At 38.8% G+C, this 14,831-nt stretch overlaps 1 protein-coding gene across 5 annotated transcripts in view; it reads left to right on the forward strand.

Moving 5' to 3' along the window:
• The first annotated feature begins 13,047 nt into the window (after window positions 1-13,047).
• LOC131242353 (uncharacterized) overlaps window positions 13,048-14,831 on the forward strand; it is a 57,995-nt gene continuing 56,211 nt past the window's right edge. For 2 of the 5 annotated variants that reach the window (XM_058240941.1, XM_058240942.1), the window contains exon 1: window positions 13,059-13,457. In XM_058240941.1, the coding sequence (XP_058096924.1) occupies window positions 13,290-13,457 (168 nt within the window). In that variant the 5' untranslated portion in view covers window positions 13,059-13,289. Of the gene's footprint in view, window positions 13,458-14,831 lie in introns of all 5 variants that reach the window. The other 3 variants (XM_058240945.1, XM_058240944.1, XM_058240943.1) reach the window with 3 other exon arrangements.

The raw sequence follows: 14,831 nt of genomic DNA on the forward strand, positions 1-14,831 counted from the left end.
TTTCATGTTTGCCCCGCTAAACTTCATGTTTGCCCTGCTGAACTTCATGTTTGCCCCGCTCAATTTCCTATTTGCCCCGCTCAATTTCATGTTTGCCCTGCCTAATTTCATGTTTGCCCCACTCAATTTCTAGTTTACCCTGCTCAATTTCTAGTTTGCCCCGCTGAATTTCCAATTTCCCGCACTCAATTTCATGTTTGCTAATGGCCTTAAAATTATAGCTAATAGATCATGATACTAGAATTCAGCAATAGAGAAATTATCAATTCTATGATTGTATGATTGACTACCCTGTGACGGATCCCATAAATCAACCCCAAAGACTTATGCATGAAAGTTTTGGGTTGCTTTATATATAAAACTCAGATCATCTTTCTAAGGCATACGTATTTAAAAAAAATAAAATTGAGCGGGGCAAAAACAACAACACATGAAAATATCACAAGATTACGTGAATTTGAGGCTGAAGTGAGCATATAGTTCAATTTAGTTGATTATTTTTTCCATACAATCACAATATCTTGATGAATGTTGTGGCGTAGGTTTGATGCTGGCCACCAACTTGATGTAACCCTCCTTTATCTAGGCCAGGGATCGGCAATGATAGTGCAAAACTCCCACAAGTGCAATTTGATAGGCTATTACATGTGTTGATTACAATCAAGCGCTATCTAATAGTCTATTACATATGTTGATTACAGTCAACGAGTTAAGAAACAACATGTTCATGGGAAGAGTGTAGCTGAAATAAGGATGTTGATATGGATGATTAGCAAGATAGGGAATAATAGAATTAGAAATGAATATATTCAAGTGAACTTATGAGTAGCACCAATAGGTAATAAGATGGGGAAAAGTAGAGTTAGATGGTTTGATCGTCAAACATGAAATTTAGCAGGGCAAACTAGAAATTGAGCAAGGCAAACTGAAAATTGAGCGGGGCAAACATGAAATTCAGCGGGGCAAACTAGAAATTGAGCGGGGTAAATTGAAAATTCAGAGGGGCAAACATGGAATTCAGCGGGGCAAACTGGAAATTGAGCAGGGCAAACATGAAATTCAACGAGGGAAACATGAAATTTAGCAGGGCAAATTAGAAATTTAGCGGGGCAAATATGAAATTCAGTGGGGTAAGCATGAAATTGAGCCGGGCAATCAAGAAATTCAGGGGGGGAAATTGGAAATTCAGTGAGGGTAACGTGAATTTCAATGAACTTGAAATGGAATTGAATTTCTAGTTTGCCCCACTGAGTAATCGAATTGCGTACTGAGTTAGTCAGTACACTCCCATCATACTGAGTAAACTCAGTTGGGCCCACATTGAATGTATGTAGTATATCCACGTCGTCCATCCGTTTTTCCATCTAATTTAAAAGGTTGAGCTCCAAATTGAAGCATATCAAAAGATCAAGTGGATCATACCACGGGAAACAGTGGGCATAATGATTTCCATCGTTGAAACCATATTAGGCCCAACAATGATGTTTGTTTATTATCAAACCTGTTCATAAGATCATACAGACATGAATTAATAGAAAATACAATTATAAGCTTGAACCAAAACTTCTGTGGCCCCTAAAAAATGATCAACAGTAGAAGTTCAATTCAAAATTTTCATGTGATGTGGTCCATTTGAACGTTGGATACGTTTAGATTTTTGGGCTCAAGCCATGAAAATATCTATTAAGTTTGCTCAACTGATTTTCTAGTTTGCCCCGCTCAATTTTATGTTTGCCCTGCTAATTTTTTTGTTTGCCCCGCTGAATTTCATGTTTGTCACGCTCAATTTTCAGTTTTTCCCGCTGAATTTCATGTTTCCCCTGTTGAATTTCATGATTTGCCCTGCTAAATTTCATGTTTCCCCCACTAAAAATCATGTTTGCCCCGATCAATTTCATGTTTGCCCCACTTAAATTTATGCTTGCCTCGCTCAATTTCATGTTTGCCCCACTCAAGACCATGACAACCTGAGTGAACCTGACCCCATCTCAAGTTGGGCCAATTAATCCAAACTCAAGTTGTAGTGAGGGGTAAATTGGGTTGGGTTGAGGGCAACCTGAGCCCAACATGACCTCTAGAGGACCCAACATATCAGTAGTGAAACCTGAAAAGAAAAATTACAATGATTAGTAAATCAGTTGTTTTTGTCATTCCTTTGAATTTTAGATGTTCCAATTGTGCAACTATATAGTTCCTTGTTTGATATTTATTTATCAACACATCAACGAACAATATCTTCAATAGGATGGATCAACGATATAAGTAGGCACTAATTTTGAATAGGGAGGTGGACCTAAATTTACAAATGTCATGTGAGACTCAACCATGGATAAACTTTCAACTAGTATCAAGTTCAGTTTTGGTGTTGTAGAAAGTCACATGATCCACTACTTCCCACCTCTTGTGATGAGTGCAATCATATAATTGATGAACTGATCTTCTATTGAGCTGTGTACTTCATATCTTCTGCAAATGTTTAATGTGGTTAATTGCTCAATGTGTGTTTAATGTGGTTAACTGCTCAATCTGTGCAACGTTCTTCAATTTTCTTTTTTGGTTGCTGGTCTTTCTTGTAGGAATACTTGGTTCCTCAAGAATACGTACAAACAATGAGATAGTCCATGCTAAATTGATGCCCGGTTTCTTCTTCCAATCAAGTTTGTGAAGTGTTCATGAAAAAGCTTAGAACTATGCCACATGAATTATGTTCTTTTTCTTTCATTGTTTGTTAAATTCTTTGTTCATATCATCTTGGGTACATGAGATTTTCATCGTTAATATTTTTTTCTCACCAAAATACACAGCCAAAACTTTCATGTTCTTGTCTTTGATTTTTTTCCCTATTTTTTGTTGTGAAGAGTAGTTTTATAGATTGATTAAATGCTTAATTGGTACAAAACTTACCAACTGAATGAAGCAATCTTTTTTATAAATTGAGTTTGATCTTGTTCCACTAGCAAGTGCTTCCCTCGGAAAGGCTCATGTTGCTCACATGCATGATGGCAAAAAAGTTGTTGTAAAGATAATTTTTTTGGCATTCTTCCATTTGTATAGGCAACTAGAGCTTCAAACTTCAGATTGGAAATCTCTATGACATGAATTTGGAACTTTTCATATTAAAGGTTATATTCTCTATGGCGTCCTAATGCTTTATTTCTTCTTTTTTTTTTAAATTATTTTTTTAATTTTGTTTTATTTATTTATTTATTTTTGCATCAGGTGTGAAAAAGAAAGTTAATAAAGTAATGGTACTTGTGGGGAAATGAGAGGAAAAAATGACCGTAGTTCTATGGCTACGGATTATAACCATAGCCATAGAATGTCTATGATATCAACCATAGTTCAATAATATTGAAGATGAATGCCAAATTGTTTAGTAATAAAACTCGAAAAATGGATGAATTTTCGATATTATTAAGATTGGTTCGATAGCATCGAGCATAAGTCATCGATAATATCAAGCAATGAACGATAGTATCGATAACTAACATCGAGTAATAACTTCAGACCTATAGCTACGGATTTTATCCGTAGCTTTAGATAGTATAAGCCGATCTAACAACCAACCACTGGTGAGACATGACATTAAATCGGAGTTGGCTGCTAGATCGGCTACAGTACCTATGGCTACGGTTATAATTTGTCGCTAAAGAGGACCACCAAATCTTCATACACCGGCTACTTAAAAAGCAGGGGAATTGTCGTCCTCAATTTCGGTGTCCGAACCAGTAGGTCTAAGTTCGCATGTTAAGTTTGATTTGTTCCATAAAAACCACTGGATAAAAGGTAGGGTCCACAGTCGTCAATTTCTCCATTTCAAGCATTAATGAAATGAACAGTACGGATTTTATTGGACGGTAAGAGAGAAAAAAAAAAGGTCAAGTGCCAACCATGTGCAACGAAACTGTACATGCGACACGTGCAAGATCTAATCAATCCAACAAGTGGGTCCGACCTTGTACATAGTTTCCCAAAAACAAAATCTGGTCCAATCAGCACATGGGCCCCAATATTGGAAACAGATGGATGGGTTATAAAACTTCCGCCAAGTTTTTCCTAGCCGTCCTTTTTAATTTGGGCAGACTGTGGCCCAACCGACAGGTGGATGGATCTGATTGTTGGGATTAGGCATCAATCTAGTGGTACTATTCTGATGGATGGTTTGGATCTCAGACCTATTGCTCCATGCCGGCACTTGTGGCATGGACATGAGCTTATTGCACACGCCTGCGACCTTAACAAAGTCGGTATACCAAATACCCAGTTAGGCATCCAAACACGCACACGGCATGTTCATTAACAAATTTTAAAATAAAATGGGTCCTGAACCAGTGATTCACTGGGTCACCCTTCACGTAAGGGACAGAACACGTGTAAGAGATATGGGCCATTCCTTAGGCAAGGTACAGGTAAACCAGAAATAATAATAGAAAAATATGGAGAATTGAGATAAGTTATTATTGTTGTTTTAAAGATATATTTGTCCCTACAAGAATTAGATTCGTGATTCATTGGGCCCATCAAGTCTTTCTCATTAACTTTCCTCAGATCAAGTGAGTTCAATCATGCAAACGCAAAAAAAAAATTGAATTAACTTGCCTATAGGGACCTAAAAAGAAAATTTTTAAAAATAAATAAATAAAATTTGCAAAGAAAATGAAATGTCTTTTTAAAGGAAAGTAGGTAGACATTGAAACTCCAGATACATATAAGCGGCGTAATAAATACAAGACAGTACCTGTGAGCATAGTAACAAATGCAAATTGGCGCATGCCGGCTCATTAATTATTAGGCAGGTGTATAATGACTCTTTATTAAATGTGCATGAGTACAAAATATATGCCAAAAAAATAAAAAATATTGGATAAAAAATACCTCACCTCGGCCATACGGGTGCATGTGAGGTTGCTCCCATGACATATTATTATTTTCCAATACAAATAGCCAAATAAAGTGCATCAATAAAGATATTTTAAAAGATTTAAATATTACCTAATGTAAATATGTTTAGTTTATTGAAAAAAAGTAATATAAGATTTTAAACTAACTCCTGCAAAAACAATCCAAACACATTACAAGCACAACATTTCAAAATAATCTGATGGGTTGGGGCAAGTGGAGCATATTTCCCATACTGGCTTTTACGGTGCCAAGCTTGATTAGATTAAATTGACTTTGAGTTGAGTCGGACAAGGTGCGACGCTATTATCAAGATCTTCAAGCGAACTCTCCACAATGGGAGTAAGATTTAGGCCGTGTTTGTTAACGCTGAATTTTTACACTTAAAGCGGAATGGAGAAAATTTTCGTGTTTAGTGGTGTTTGTTAATGCGTTGTTAACGCGGAAGACGGAAATCGCTAAGTGGTTTTTCACTGAATTCTTTCCTTGATAACGCGGAAGACGGAAACTGTCTGCTGCATTGCCACAAGGTACATATGATTACCCTGAAATTTCAAACTCACAGCTATACGAGCCCATGATAAATAACTATATCCTTCTACAGTGGCCCATCATATCAATGGCTCCGATCATCACATCATAGGGCCTACTAATAAAATCAGTAGAACCCAAGCATATTGTAATACTGGCTGCCTGTACACGATATTCTCTTGTGCGAGGCCTACGATCAATAAAGATCGCTGGAGAGTCAAAATCCACCGTAGATTGCACATGGCAGTATTCATGATTGCATAACCACATCCATGAACGAAACGGCACTCAAACTTCCTCTTGCCGTCCATTTTGCAGGTCCTTATTTTGACGTGTGCGATCATCTGATCAAGCCGATTTCAGGGTCCTGTGCAATCAACGGTGGTCCCCTCCTATCCACCATCCCGTGTGATCATAGGTGGGCCAACATGTTTCCCATTGGAATAGTTCGTATCAGATCAGAGCTCCCAAATAGGTCTAGCTTGGGTTCGATTCTGCCTGCAGTCCTTATAGGTAGCCTCTTCCGGCCTGACAGGTTCATCCTGTTATTTGACATTCCTGGTCCGAGAACTCCCAGTGAGCTGTGGACAGGCCTGGTGGATGCCTTCCTTTTGGCAGCTAAGAGGTTAAATTGGGGGAGGCACGTTTTGGACCGGGCTCAAAGCTATTATAGATACGTGCGCGCGCAGAGAGAGAGAGATATGCTGTGCGCACCTTCTTATGTGAGCACCCATATGTACCTTTGCACACATATCATGGGCATAAAACTTGAACGGTCCACGTGATGCAGCACCCCTTGAAACTTCACAAGCCCAACTTTTAGTCCCATACAAAACTCTGGTGGGCCATGGCAAAAGGAAATAATTTCTTCCCTTGATTTGCATTTCTCTTTGCTATGGCTCACTTAAGTTTTGGATTAGGATGAATTTTAGGCACATAAAGTTTCAAGGGATGCTGCATCATGTGGACCGTTCAGATTCTATGCCTATAACACATGTGAAAAGGTACGCACGGGTGCTCACGTAAAAAGGTGCACAGGTGAGCATTCCTCTCTCTCTCTCTCTCTCTCTCTCTCTCTCTCTCTCTCTCTCTCTATATATATATATATATATATATATATACTGTATTTAAAAATAAAAATTAAAAATTAAAGGCCCTACCCTATCATGCTCATTTATTTCTTTACATTTTCCTTTACAAACTCAACCTGCTGCACTTACTCTCTCTCTCTCTCTCTCTCTCTCTCTCTCAATGGCAAGGTACCTCTAAATTTAATTTCTGATCTTTTATTTGTTTATGTAATTATTTAAAATATAAAAATTTCAAATTTCAAAATTGAGATTTAAGGTTTTGAATTTATGATTTACAAATTGAAAGATTTGGAGGTCGGGTTAGGGATGAAAGCTTGAATGGTAAAGCTCAAGGGAAGTACGGACGAGCCAAGTTAAGCTCCAATGATAAGCTTGAGGGCGAGCTTGAGCTTGAGGAGAGCATGGACGAGTCAGGCCAAGCTTGGCCCACCTCGACTCAACTCGATGTACAACCTTACTTTGCACGCAATTATGCAATAGAAGGGTTCCAATACACAACACCCAGATCCATATCTCAACTGGCAGACTGAGTGGAGATACCTTGTTTCAACACTTGAGGTCCTCCTATCGATCCCTAGCAGGGGTGGCTAACATGGAGTGTGTGTGCTGACATGGGTGTGTACTAACAAGTTAACCCAGAAAATTGAGAAAAAAGGGTTCCAATACACAACGGTTGAGCACGTTGTGCTAGGCCATTGCAAGGCTTAGGTTTCGGGTCATATGGTGTAAGGCCTGGCCTGGCCAAACTCAGCCCATTGCTTCCCCTAGGTGGGATGGTAAAATGTGTAAAAAAAAATTCAAACATCTCCATATTCAAAAGCAAGGCACAATTGCACAACACATGCCTCTAATTGGCATGGCATGTATGCTTTGCTCATTATGTGATCTCCATGTCTCGATTGTGAAGAAAAAAAAATGAAAAAACGTATTTTTTCTTTACCGTAAGATGTTTTATCATATTTGGATAGCAAATAAAATTTTGGATCGCATAAAGTAATCCTTACTCAAACATCATAATCAAATTCTCAATCGAAGGATGATGATGAATCATTAAAGCTTTATCCGAATTAATTGGGATCAGCTTTATGAATCATGTTCCACCATTCTACTCCATCAGATTCAAGGCCAATACTTTCAATTAGACGGTAGGACATCGTGTCTCTTCTTGGAATGTTCATGCATGTCTTTTTGGGCCCTTGCTCTCTTAGAGCTTAAGCTTTCAATAACTCACCATGATTCCTGGTCTCCATTGTACGTGATTAAACCAAACTTTCTAAACTTTCTTCTTTTTATTACTTCTTGTTGTTACTGCTAAATGCTTTCAAATGCATTCACTCCTAATTTTATTATTCTCCATCTTGCTAGTCATGTACATCTTAACATCCTCATTTTAGCTATACTCATCCCATGAATGTATGTTTTTTTTTTACACACGCACTCACACCCCACGCATACCCACACATTCACACCACAGTGGCATTTCACCACAATGGGTACTGGAACCTATGATCTCGTGTTGAAACTCTTATGAGTCTACCACCGATGCATGGGTAAGAACCCCATGAACATATATTGTTCCTTAACTACCCAACACTTTGTTTGGTCTTATAGTTATTTTGTAAATTTTTCATTTTAATTTAGCTGATACATTACTATTATATAAAACTTCAAAGGTATGTTTTAATTTCTTCTAACTTTAATTTTATGGGTGTCATCCTTATCAATCTCTTTACTGTCATAAATTATTTACCTGAGTTATCAAAAGTGGTAATGTTAGAAAACTTTTTGGTCAACGATCTTTATTAAATCACTTCATATACTTTTAGTTCTACTATTTTTAAATATTTTAAATTCTAAAGCACTCCATTGTAGACAGCCCACCCAGGCTGATAAGATGATTATGGATTTGACCAACCCCACTTGACTCGATGGCAAACCCAAATCATAATCCAAACCCTAAATCTAATCCCTAATCCAAACCCTAAGCCCTCATCCAAGCTTAACCCTAGGAAAAATCAGGTCAACTCGTCGAGTCAACTCACTGAGTTAACCAGTTGAGTCAACGCATCTGGTTACCCTACCTAGTTCAATAACCCCGTTAACTCATCTAGTCAAGTCCAACCTTAAAAGCAGGCCTGAATTAAGCCCAACCCAAGTCCAATATGTAGCAACAATGAAACACCTTTTATAGTAAAGCCTCCACATGAGTGTGGGAGGTTGCCCGCCATGACAAGAGATCCCATGTGTAGCTGGTGGCGCCTAGGGTACCATTAGCCACGTAGCACGCCTCCTCTATTGGCAAGCACCCTCCAAGCATGGGGTTTTCCCCTTTGGCAAAACCTCAAATGGGTGACACTTATGAAAAAACTCCGATGCCCCCTTCCAAACCCATATTTACCCTTTTACCATCCAATCCAACCCGTGAGATGGTGCCACGTGACAATCTCAAATCCAAACCATCCAACCACGTTTTACCCTTGAAATTTGTAAGAATTACAGAAAAAAAAAAAAAAATCAAGTTCAAAGGCTATAAATAGCCTATTACCTTTCTATTTCAAGCATTCAGTTGATCATGAAAAATTCAGAACTTTAGGAAATCCCTTAAGCCATCCTTAGCCCAACCATTTCATCCATACACCAAGAATAGTGGGAGTGAAAGAGAGAGCCCATCCCCGGTCTAGCCTAACCAGAGCATAAGCTTCCTGAGCCACTTGAGCCTTAATCTAAGCGACTCGATTTAGTCATTGCGATATTATCATCCATCCAACCATTCAACCTTTAATCAGCTTCATCCAATCGAGCATTAACATTTTTTTTGTTAGCTTGTTGGTACACCCACTGCTAGTTCACACTTCACTATTAGCCACCCCCTCTAGGGAATCGATACCAAGACCTCAGTGTTGAAATGAGGTATCTTTCACTCAGTCTACCACTTGAGCTATGGATCTAGGTGTAACCCAGCATTAACATAGTGTAACATTCATTCCCCTCTCAACCCCCTATTAAATTGAATTAATCATCTTCTCATTGCATTATGTCGCTTCTTATACTTAAATTGCTTGAGCGTTTACTCTGTGGCTTACCGATATAATTGGATCACACCCATAAGAAACCCAACCGATCAACTCATGCTTTGTCATAAACATTACATATAACACAATATTACAATTCCACACAAATCACATCACAAACATAATACTCAACACCACCAATTAGTTCAAATGCATGCTCTGTGGCTTGTCGACTTAGTCAAATCCCACCTATCAAAAACTTAGACTGAATGGTTCCACAGACAACTGGTGGGCAATCATGACTACAACCTATCGTCAACATTGCATTTAATACAATATTACACACACTATCACATTATTAGTGTGCAACGTCTAATCCCAACCTTTAAAAGTTAGTCATATATTGTGAAAGTAGAGACCTTACACCCGTATAGATAGAATGAGTTCTTAATACCTTCCATTTCTATAATTGTGGTCCTTTATCTCGAATCTTCAACTGCAGATTAAAGAGTCATTTTAGGGCTGAAAGCATATGAATTCTCTTTTCTAAATGTTTTTACATTATCTAGTCGATTATATGATTGGAGAAACTTGCTAATGATGACTCCATTCATATATTAAATCCCTTCAAACATATAACCTCAGAAGCCTTTGGAGGAAGTGACATATGAAAGTTTTCCCTTCAAACATATGAAGCCTTCAAAGGAAGTAAGTAACATATTGACGCAGGGATGAACGTGATAAGGTTGATCACCGTCTTCCTCGAGGATTACTACTCCGAATCCATGAAGCTTTTCTAGATTCCTCATATATACTTCTCGAATCCATGGAAAAAATAAATAGAATTAATTTTAAAATATTTGAAATAAAATTGTTGATGATTGATAAACTAGTCTACAACCTTTTAAATAGGGATACCAAGACTTGAAAGAAGTATATGAATTGAACTATAACTAAAACTTCCTAAAATTTATAGCAAAAAATATTGATTTTATAAATATATATTTTTAAATAAAAAATATATAATATATAAAAAAGTGTTTGAAAAATACCTTTTTGTTGGTTTTGAGAATAGTCTCACATTGAAAAAAGAAGAGAAGAAAAAGTGGTTTATATGAGAGTGGTGGAGTATTATAATACTTACCCACATGGTCCAGAGGAGAATGGAACCTGCGTGTTCGAGTGCATAGCACTGGAACACCTGCGCGTGCGCGCTCGGGCTTGGGCATGAGCTCGGTGCGAGGGCATGGGCATGCGAGGCAATGTGGTTGTAGAGGTGCTAGTGACGCACTTTGCACTTCGCACGTCCTCATCGTGTCGTAGAGGGTCGCTGGACGAAATCTAGAGAACTGAATAAGAGTTTCTCTGAATATATAGAGACTGAAAACGAGTTGTTTCAGCAGATTTGTAACAGTCGTACCATTAGTGCAGGGTTCAGCTGTAACTGCTGCATGGCTAATCCAACAGCTAGAAAACGGCTAGCTGTCGTCTCACAACAGTCAACATGCAGCAGCTTAATGGCCCATGCACAACAATCAGAAAACGACCATAAAATGGCTAGTTTTCTCCAGATAGAAAACGATCATGAGATTTATATTCCCTGGACCATAACCCCCAGCCATCACAGCCTATATAAACAATACCTAGGTGGGTTTCCAAACCATCTCACAACACTGCAACAATACCAATATGAATCAAAGCATCTCCTCTCCTACGAACCAAAATATCAGAAATATAGTAAGGTTAATCAGAGCCATTGCTTGAAGAACAAACCAATGGTGTGGTACAGAACGGTTCAATTGAACCAGTGGCTGAAGAACTGACCAGTGTAGCGGTCTAAATCACATATTCTCTTCACTTTTCTATTTTAGAATTTTTTTTATTGTAATTCTGTCAGATAGTGTGTAAAAGAGTTCCATTTGGTGGCCCTTCGTGTTTGCTGAACACAGACCCACACCAGGCTCGTCGTATCCTAGAAGCGGTTTGCCTGTAACATATCAGCATACTCAATTCACTTGAGTAGGAGCAAATAACGGTTTAAGGACATCGTTTTAGACGTACTTCAGCTTGTCCTTAGTTTAGATCATCTTGATTTTCGGTTTCCATATTTTATAAAAATATTTTATTCTGTATAATTTCCAACAAAATTTATAGGATAACTATAAATTTTCTATTCATAGTGAGTGTCCTACATGACTTGACTATGTTATTTTTATAATTTTTCTAAATACTTTTCATGTTGGACACAACTCCTAAAGCCAAATGGATGAAAAGTTACAATAAAGCCAAAGCTTATTAAAAATAGTAAAAATGAAAATAAACATGAAATTCAACCGTCATTACGATGAAATTGCACAAATTCAGCATGGGAAACCCAACCATGCCAATTTAGTTGGCTAAAGTAGCTCTCCCTACCTCAAAACCATATATGGTACGTGGAACAACTCATTTTACCTTGCCAGGTATACTTGTTTTATGATTCTATCCATAATGATGACTTCTGTCTTCGACGGAACCTTCTCTGATGATGTTAGACATGAAATTGTCCGCAACACGCTATACATCACGTATGAAAGTTTTCCATTATGATCTAGGATTTAATATTAATGGCAGATTTGTGCTTACGTCGTGACTGGGCTGCCCTGAGTTACACTATCGTGACCAAGACATCAACCACCCGGATCCCATGCATGATGACTTTGTAATTGGCGCTTGGAAGCGTGTCAGAAATTAGCAATCATTGCGGAAGAATCAGGGCCTGTGGACAGTCTAGACTCCGGATTTAGAGCAGTCATCCCGACGCCGCTCCATTTTTCTTAATGCAAAGCCCTCAATCGTCGCCGCGTATGGCGCGTCGGACGCAATCTCCGTACGCTCGAAGCAACGTGTTCCATCAGCGGACCCTGCGCATCCTAGACCCTAACCACACCTAAAGTCTTTCCAATATGCTGATCCAATGCTTGTGGATGCAGGAATTTTTCGAGCCCCAAAAGAGTGTTATTTCTGCAACGATGCCCCTTTACTGTTTAAAAATATACAGTGGACGGTTCAGATCGAGTTCTTGCATGTCACTTGTGCGGGAATGACATGGAGGCTCTGGGCCTCATTCTGCCCGAGGTACTGGATCCGTACCCGCACAAAATCATTAGACATTGAGAGCTGATCATATACAGACAAGATACAACAAATTGTACCGTAAATCGTTACTACCAGCAAAGAACTTTTGTAGAAAATCAGTACCATTAAAAAAGTAGATCCCTCTACGAAGATGATATCTAATGAAACTTATGCCATTTCGATAATCAGGTGGGCCACAACCGACAGTTTGTCTAAAAAGGTACATACGGCTCATCTAGTTATTGTATCATTTCGATTTCAGAGAAATTTCATTATCTCCATGGTGGGGCTACCGCTTTTATGGTACTGATTCCCTAAAGATGTGCCACGTTGGCGGGAATGATGGCATTATACCGCAGGTTGTGATACCGTTGCGTGTGCGTGATCAGTTCTCTTCCGATGCAGCAGAACCGTCGGTGCGAGGGCTCCCCATCAAATTCCTCGTGGCGTATTTTAGCATGTATAAAATATTAGACTACGCAATAGCTCTCTTCCGACGCAGCACCAACTCCCGTTCGATCGCCATTGGATCGCCTTGACCGAGTCTCTCTCTCTCTTTAAAAGACGTTCTGAAATCAGCTCCTCCTCTCTCCCCTCTCTCCTTTTCCTTCCGAAAATACCCTAGGAGAGAGAGAGAGAGATGTGGGTCTTCTACCTGATATCGCTTCCCCTGACGCTAGGCATGGTCATGATCACGCTCAGGTATTTTGCGGGCCCCGACGTCCCTCGCTACGTCCTCTTCACCGTCGGATACACATGGTTCTGCTCTCTCTCCATCATCATCCTCGTCCCCGCTGACATATGGACTGTAAGATCTTTACCATCTCCTTCTTTTACATTTCTTCATTCGCTGAACGGATCTTGCAAATTTCCTCTTTGTGATTAATCTCTGCTTCTTTTTTTTCCCCCATAATTTAAAGCATGCAATGGAAAATTATGAATTATTTGAATCCTTTGAGGGATCAGACGATTGTGAATTCCTGGAATCCATTTCTGTGAATTCTCTTTTTTATTATTGGAGATCCACCGAAGATTCAATCGAATTACTTTGTAATCAGGTGGACTTGATGCGATTGCGATTTGTACATGCAATTTCGATTCTCTTGATGTAATTCTTGTTGGGGTTCTAAAATATGGAGCTTGCATGTAAAAGCTTGGTTTTTAAAACATAGAAGAGTTTCATAGATTTGAGATTTTTTGAAAGCTTAAACTAGTGATAAATGGAGCGGAGATAAATGACATTGGATTGTAATAGGTTTTCTGGTGTACAGAAGAAACTACATCTATGGCAGAGACGTTGTTCCTGCTTCAATGGTTTCTAACTATTAAGTTGAACTCATATGGATGTGTTTGGACGTGCCCCAGGTTGCAAGTGTAATGGATTTTTCAGTGCGACAGCTGGATATCCATTCCTTTATGTGTTCGCAGTAGTGCCAAGAAAGCGAGGACAGTTATGTTATTTGGGATTCCATATTTTCACCTTTTCCCAATCAACATCCGGAATGTCTTAGATCGAACCTAAAGCATTCTGGAAATTAATTTGTGAAGAGAAGCCAACCCACCTGACCTTTTAAGGGGCAACTGGGTGCAGGTGCAGCCCAAGTATTTGATGTGCATCATTGGAACTGTAATGACACACTAAATAGTCTATATCGCCAGCGTGTTTGAAGATAGTTGTCAGGTACTCAAGGATATAGTTTTGTGCTCCCCGACTCAACATATGATAGACTCCTTTCTTTTGTATGTATTAGGTATATCTACACGTATTGTGATGCAACTCAACCCAAATAATGAAATTTATTGCAGAATTGAATTCAGCATTATGCAAAGAAAGAATCTTTCTCTACTTTTTCCAATTGTCAAGCACTATGGAAGTCACGCATCCCATAAGGAACCTTCTCTACTTTTCTCAAATTTCTCTTCCAGCATGTTGCCTTGCCATCGTGATTTTTTTTTTCTTGGCTTGGGCTACTGTTAGTAGGTCCTTCTTGGTTGGCAGAATTATTCTAAAATTGGAAAATGCCTCGCATCCTCTTTCTACATCTTTGAATGTAAAGTGCTTCTTGATAGTCAACCTTCTTCATGGGCATTGGCATCTTCTTTTCTGCCTAAATTTCTTGAGTGAAGCATATGGCTGCTTCCTTCTTGTTCTTCGCATCTTTTGCCAGCTTACTCCATGTCA

This window comes from Magnolia sinica, chromosome 4, assembly GCF_029962835.1.
Source record: "Magnolia sinica isolate HGM2019 chromosome 4, MsV1, whole genome shotgun sequence".
Taxonomy (NCBI): domain Eukaryota; kingdom Viridiplantae; phylum Streptophyta; class Magnoliopsida; order Magnoliales; family Magnoliaceae; genus Magnolia; species Magnolia sinica.